We start from the raw sequence: 7,500 nt of genomic DNA, 5'->3' as shown, positions 1-7,500 counted from the left end.
TTCAATGGTAATGCTCCGTACTGTAAAATCCTGATCAAAAACCAGCGAATCAGAGAGCCCCATCTAGCGTGAAACGTGCTTGCCATATAATAAGGAGTTATAACTTGGTGAAGTACGATCGTCTGGGTGGGTAGGGACCTTTCGATTTAACTGCGACGACGAGAACGAGTTCGACATTTGACTGCCTGTTTTTTGCGAAAATACTTAGAAATTTTATAACCTTGACTGGCGATTAATCGTACCCTTTGTTAGCAGCATAGGTTCCTCAAATATTCTTATTGCTGATAACTGAGTCTTTTCCTGATCGAAAAATGCCAAAACTGCTACATAGTTGGTGACTTGTTTAAGCACAACGACATTTTTACAAAACCTCGTACTAAAATGACGACGGTATCACGTTTTTCCCGCCAAAATGACGCTAGTTTGTGCGCGTTCACTGTTTTTCTATGAGAAAATCTCGTACTCGTAGTCGTTTTCTCTAGTGTAGACCTGAGAAGGACTGTTTTGGGTGACATTGACAGACGTTTCGACAACCTGAGCGGAAGTCATCCTCAGCGTCAAACAGTCCTTCTCAGGATTGCACTCACCCGGACGATTATATTTCACAAAGTTATGAGGAATTAAAGCAAGGAATCCATCATTTTGAGGTTATTCAGGGTCGTTTTGCATGAAAAGTTTGATCCACCAAATCTGGTATGAAATTCAGTGGTAAGAACGGTGTGGATGTTTGCAGAGAAAATTTGTCATCGGGACACGTGGTCCACATAATCTCAAATTTGGTATTTGATGTCGTTGTCAGGACGCCGAGAACGGCAGAGAAATGTTCCAAAACTGATATATAACACACGTGCACAACCATTGTTTTTACCCATTAAACCTACTTGTTTTGTTTCGTTATCGTTCGTCTTAAACTCTCTATTGTGTCGAGTGTGACGGGGAATAAAGCTGGGTGTCTATTTCTCCCTCACACCCCACCCCTCTTTTTGCGTCACGATAAAAGGACTGAGTAACAAAGAAGAAGCTCGTTTTCGGACGCTAGAGTAAACCAATCTAAAAAACAACAATGAATCAATGAATATCGTCACTAACGAAGTACACACCTTTCGACAAAGCCGATCTTTGGGAGCTTTTCCAACCTATCAACGAACCAAAATACTGATGAGTAAAGTTACTGATATTTGCTGAACATGGTATAATAGCTCAAATACCATGATGGCTAAGCCAATCAAAACTCTAGAATTGCGTTATCCAATGATATAGTTTTCAATAAAAAAGAAATACAGTTTTTCAGGCTTCTCTTTCATTATAGCTGAACAAACGTTCATGACTGCGATGATCTTAAAAAATATTAAACCTTTCATTTCCAAGATCAAAATGTTCATTCTCCTAACTAGCATCTTGGATTTCTTTGTTGGGCAGCCATGAGAATTTGGTGTTCTATCAAGATCACACCTCTTAAGCCGATGATAATATTGGTCATTCTCAATGCCTGTCTGACTGACGTTTCATTGAAATTTTGAAGAGAATCTACATACCAATCACTCTTGGGAGTCAAAGGGTTAACATATCCAGTCGAAGGACTTTCAACAAACTAACCATGCACGCCGCCTTATTGGCGGGAGTCAGTGGTGTGTTTCTTTTAAGTCCCCAAAACTTTTCGGGCCCGAAAAGCAATTTGTAAAACTATGACCTGCTGCTTCTGCGAAAAAAAATGGTCTTTAAACATGTTTTCGTGGCTAGTAAAAACGAAACAATTGCAAAGTTGCATGACTAGAAACGTTATCCTTTTGAAGGCACAAAGCGTTTTATGTAACCCGAAATACGCCCGAATAGTTTCGGGACTTTCGAGATTCCGATGATTCCGAAGCCGAAATAGGTGAGAAACAAACAGGTAACTGGACAAAGGTTCTTTTAATTTCTATCACGGATTAGTGTCAAAAGCATGCACAGTAAACTGTAGATCCCAGAGAAACGGTATACTCTGACTGCTACAACTACAAACCTTCTCCATGAGCATAACGCTAGCAGATATTTTATCTTTTAAATATCTCTTCCATAATAAAACAGCTAGACCTAAAAAGGAGACAATATTTAACGACTTGTAAAAATTAGGAACAAGATTTTGCGGATTTTCAAAAGATAGCTGAATGGAAAACAGTTTTGAGAAATAAATGTATCTCATTACTCGCGAAATTAACAATAAGTGTCGCGAACATAACACGACGCGAAAATTAAGTGAATAACAGTACATCAGTAATAGCTATTAATGAAGAAAGGACGAGTTTATTAACATTAAAAAGTTGACAGAACCATGTTTTTATCTATTCTGAGGCAATTGCAACGTCTTCATACCAAGACATTTACAATCCAGGATAGAGGCGAAATCATTCGAGTCTTAATATATTCTTCATTCCTTGGTTTTTACTTCAATGATTCGTGATTTTTAAGAGTGATTTTGTACAGTCCCCTGGATCGGACTGGGCTTTCCTCAGTGTCGTTGTCAGTCACGATTCCCGAGTTTTTAAAACAAAGATTCGTGATTCTTAAAAGATTTTAAACTATGATTCATAATTCCGCTTCCATCCAGAAATGTACACAAACGACTGGGGACATCATGGTCAATTGACCAAAATTAACGAACAAGCGTAAAATTCGTTTGGAAATTGTTACAACTTTGTTGTTACTGTTCTCATATAGACCCATCGCTGCATCTCTTGTTGTAAATTTTGACGTTATTGTAAATGAAGTTTTTCTATTTGCTTCAAGGATAAGTTAAATACCTTTAAATAGCGTCTTACTAGAGATCGCGAAATTAAAGTGTCGCGAAAATTTCATATAATAAGGTAAATGAGACATACCATGTTGAAGGGTAGAAGAATGAATACATCGTAAATATTCCAATGCAAGAAATAATTTATTGGTTTCCTGCACGGAAAAGAGAAGTATTAGTCGATTAATAATGGTAATAGACAGAGTGGAGTACAATTCAGGGAGTAATCGGGCGAGTAATTTGAAATTTCGAGAACGATTACTTCCCCAATAGGCTAGTTTCGAATTGTGCCGCAACAAAAGAACAGAGTCGAGGTTCAGGAGAATAATTTGCATTTTGTATTGTTCAGAACAAAGGAAAATGCAAATTATTCCCCTGAACATCGACTCTGTTCTTTTGTTGCTGCACAATTCGAAACTAGCCTATTGTACGACACGAAGTCCTTTCATCAATTAAGCGTAACTATTAAAATACGAGAAGATGACGGTGGCAAAATTTTTACAGCTTAATCTGCTGAATTTTTCTTAGTTTTTTTTTTTAATAGCACTGGAAGAGGAAAAAAAGATTCAAGTACAACTACCGCGCGTTTGATGACGCTTCACAACTGTTCCATTACAAAGTGTCCTATTAATGCTAAAATCAGGGCTGTTAATAACCAATCATGTTCGAGATTAATTACGAGATTAGTTACGATTAAGCGTGTTCTTCGAGGAGGCAAGGAGGGCTACGTGCTTTATGCCGACTATGTTAGAGATTGAAGGAGAAGGGTTGTACGGCTGTAAAAGGCGAACGCGCGCGGAAGGAGAAAGACTCCCGTAACGAAGGTTGTGCACGTAAAACAAGGGAGACGAGCATGAAACGAGAAATATAAGCGCGCGTCTCAAAAGAAACACAGGCACTCTTGGTTGTACATTCTACTCTTAAATTAAGTATGACTTTAGACTGTAAAGCGAAAAATAGGCGCGCGCGAGAATGTCCGCGTGAAACGAGGGAGCGAGAACTTTGTCTCGTAAGCTTTTCAGTTGCTCCCCTATTCCGCATGCCCATCTTTGGCACTTTTTCCTTTTGCATCCCCCTTAACGGGCTGAAACAAAGAGTCCAAAATTCTCTTACTTCCTTGTTATTATTCCAGTAGGAAGCTGATTCCATTACACAGTAACTCCAAAGCACGTCTTGATTCAAACTGTGTGGGAACCTTAGTCTCAACTCGCTAAGACCTGAAAGAGAAAGAGAAAGCGGAAAAACTCAGATGGTGAATATTCTGGTCTTACGAAGCTGCAAAGTTTATCATGCACTGCATGTCCACATTGTGGGGAGTTAACTCTTGAAAGTTGAGGCCGGCGGTCTTAAGGAAAGAGAAGAGATTAAAAAATATTCTCAGAGGTTTCATAGGAAACAATACTACTTGGAACTCAATTTTGTAGTTTAGAGAACTGCTCTGGGTTGGTTGGCAGCTCTTACAACCAAACACTAGATTGATTTGCCGTCATGATCTGCTAGTAAATGGTCAACACTAATTCCCTTGCCTTGAACACAAACAAACTTTAAATTTAAATGTAATTTTTAAAAAAGGAGCAACAAACCTTCCAGTTCGGTTTGCAATTCCGGTTCCGGTTCAATTTCAGGTTGATCTTCAATCCCAGTCTCACTCTGCGTTTGACTTTCCACTTTACTCAGTGCGCGAGCGCGCGGTGTCCCCAAGTGTGTGGCTGGGATGTTAAACTTGGTGATGAATCTTGATAGTACTTTGGAGGCTGCACCCGGTCCGGAACTCAAGAAGCCTTCAAGGGAAAAAAGGTGGAAAACGGCAGGGTTGCTTTTATCTACCATGCTTACTTTTTGATAAACGTATTGACCGAATGCAAAAAGTCCCGCTGATGAATCCTCGTTTTTTTTTTGTGCTCATTAGCCTCACAAGTCTCGCTGGCTCGTATAAAATTACGGAATTTCCCTCGCAAATAACGAAAGTTAAGGTTCACATTGCAAACAGGTTGACAATCACACAAAGCAAATATAGTTTGATAGAAAATACTACACAGGGATTTCGATTCTTGGGTTTCACACGTGATCAACAGCCATGTTTTCCAACGAAAACAAAAGAAGACGTTAGCATAATAATAGCTTTCAATTCCCGGAGGATTGGATCGGGACACCAACATGGCTTCCACTTCATTGTTTGGGGACACCAACATGGCGGCCGTGACGTCATGTGAAATCCAAGAATACGTGGGGTCTTTCCTTTCCCTTTTTTTTAAGGAGGCTCAAACTAGTTATAGGACTTTCATCAAAAGTAAACTATTTGGAAGAACCCAACGGTTTCACGTAACGGCGAAAATTATGGTACCAAATGAAACACTAGTAATTGCTTAACAAGATGCTATGACTTAATATGCTACCATGGCAACAAAAAACCTATGTAAAAACGTCATATCTTTTGTCTTTAAAAACGCTTCCCACATTTTTCGCTGAAAAGTGATTAGCAGGCTAAGATGAAACTCTCGGCAAAGTTGTAAAAGAATTCTCTAGAGGGGATTCAGAGCCACGTTACATTTTCCAGTCGTTCTCCGCACATTCAAGCACGATTTGAAATAGTTTTTAAAAAGGGTTAGTAAAGATTTTTTTAACAAAGAAAATTTGAAGTTTCGTAACTCGTACGGCCGGGCATAAACTTGAACTTGACCAGGCCCCAGATGACAAGATAGCTCAGTTGGACGGGCAAGTGCAGCGCAATCGCACGGTCCTGGGGTCGACTCCCGATCACGCCTGAATTTATATAAGTTGCTTGTCTAACAGCAATGAGCTCTAAAATTTTAATTTCCAAAAAGTTAGTGTGGATTGAAGGATCACAATTTCTTTGAATTATACAAATACCTCTTAATTGCATACTTCACCCTTGAGCTTGAAGCAATAAAATGCTGTTATCCATGAAAAAGGTGATAGCCTTAATCGCTATTGATATTCAGCCCTTGTCCCCTAAACGTTCCAACATGGCGCGATTGTATGACTTACTTACCAACAACAGAAAGTCCAATTGAACCACTGTTGTCAGCCGCGCATGTCTCGATAGCACTCCTTGTTGCTAGGTTAGCAATAAAGCCTGCCACAGCCTGCAAATCCGTCAGCTGACATACCAGTAGATTCCAACGTTCTATCTCTACAGATACTGATATCCAGTCGCCCGCAGCCAACTCCTCCCTTTCAGCTTCTTCGTCTTCATCCTACAGCAAAGCAAAAATTCACATGAACAACGCTGGTGTCACGAAAGCAGCGGTTTGCATTGCGTGTCGTGTAACCAAAACCACAGTAATTACTTTGGCCAATCACAAGCGAGAAAGACTATCCAATTACCCAATCATAACGCGAAGCAAATTCACGCAACCGGCGACAAACGCGGGAAAACGTGAGGGTGCTTTTACTTTTGCTTGATTGGTTGTGATTTTACAGCCAATTACAACCAAGAATATCATACTTTCAAAACTCAAGTGAGCCTTTCTAAGTTTTACCTCAACTTTTCTGGATGCAGTGCTGATTTCCATGGCAACAGCTCGGCACACAGCAGCCAGCGACAGAGCGCGCCTGGTAGCAGTAGACTGGGCCAGCGCGTGACGTATATTCTCCCACCATGGCGATACAGCATTGTCATGCCCATTTGATGACGAAATCTCACTTGTTAACGCTCCTGCGAAAAGTCAAGGGGAAATGAGCTCAACTAAATGTTAAATTTGTTGTACTCATTTACGACAGCAAATGTGGCCTGCAGGCGTATTTTAGGAAGACTACTCATATTTTGATAATTCAAAATGTGGTTGTTTCGCAATGTGATTACTGACCCGAAGAGAGGTCACGAATAAAGTTATTTACACAGTTCCAAATAATATGGACTTCACTTATGCAGATCGATGGTGAAACGACATTTTGGGCGCAGACGTACCCACAAGAACCCACATTTTCTCATACTTTCGGAGTCGAAGATTTTATCAAAATACACCAGTTTAATGAGCCCGCAAGTGGCATTTTGGTCATTTCATCTGAAAGCGATCGCACAAACGCGGAATTCAGATTTAATTCACTTTTCTTTCATTCCCTATGATGAACGAAGGAATAATTAATTCGAACCAGCAAGGCAGACGTACACATCCACAGATCGACTCTCAACAACATCGGGTATTACGCATCGTCGCCGTTCGCTCAAGCACTCGATGTAGCTCACATGAGCTTTCCTACATTTCAATGTAGCACACGTAAATCATTCAACTTGACACCAATTTTTTCTTCCGACTCGCAATGCTTAAGGTAGCTCAAACCATTTTAAGAGACCTCTGCTATGGGTCGAAACTCACTTTGCTCAAACCGCTGTCCACAACCTTGGACGGCACTCTTCAAGGAGACTACCCCATGATATGTTTGCTGATTATGACTTGAGCCTACTGTGTCCTGCGCATTCCTTGGGGCCGATTTGCATGGTACGATTTTGTCGCATGCGACAATGGCTTACGACAGGCCCACGACATGATTTACGATTGTTGTGTACGTCAGAAAAAATGTCGTAGCATTTTAAAACATGTTTTAAAACGACAATCGTAAGTCATGTTCGTAGGCCTGTCGACAAAATCGTATCGTGTAAATCGGCCCTTACAGTAATTTCGGTGTTGTTAAGTGGGCCCACACCACATGGAGTATCACGTGAAGATTCGGTCGCTAAGTAACCGCCACGCATTCTCCGGCAACAC

The 7,500-nt window shown here is 40.5% G+C and overlaps 1 protein-coding gene across 1 annotated transcript in view; it reads right to left on the bottom strand.

Moving 5' to 3' along the window:
- The window catches only part of LOC137979091 (rab3 GTPase-activating protein non-catalytic subunit-like), a 70,798-nt gene that overhangs the window by 25,174 nt on the left and 38,124 nt on the right, over nt 1-7,500 (bottom strand). Inside the window, exons 25-31 of the mRNA XM_068826264.1 lie at nt 6,274-6,449; nt 5,784-5,988; nt 4,354-4,551; nt 3,884-3,987; nt 2,859-2,925; nt 2,003-2,073; nt 1,101-1,136 (exon numbers count right to left, since the gene is read on the bottom strand). Coding sequence (XP_068682365.1) covers nt 1,101-1,136; nt 2,003-2,073; nt 2,859-2,925; nt 3,884-3,987; nt 4,354-4,551; nt 5,784-5,988; nt 6,274-6,449 — 857 coding nt within the window. The remainder of the gene's footprint in view (nt 1-1,100; nt 1,137-2,002; nt 2,074-2,858; nt 2,926-3,883; nt 3,988-4,353; nt 4,552-5,783; nt 5,989-6,273; nt 6,450-7,500) is intronic.

The sequence above is a fragment of the Montipora foliosa genome, chromosome 12 (assembly GCF_036669935.1).
Source record: "Montipora foliosa isolate CH-2021 chromosome 12, ASM3666993v2, whole genome shotgun sequence".
Taxonomy (NCBI): Eukaryota; Metazoa; Cnidaria; class Anthozoa; order Scleractinia; family Acroporidae; genus Montipora; species Montipora foliosa.
Note: the sequence above shows the minus strand (reverse complement) of the source record. Positions and strands in the feature narration are given on the sequence as shown.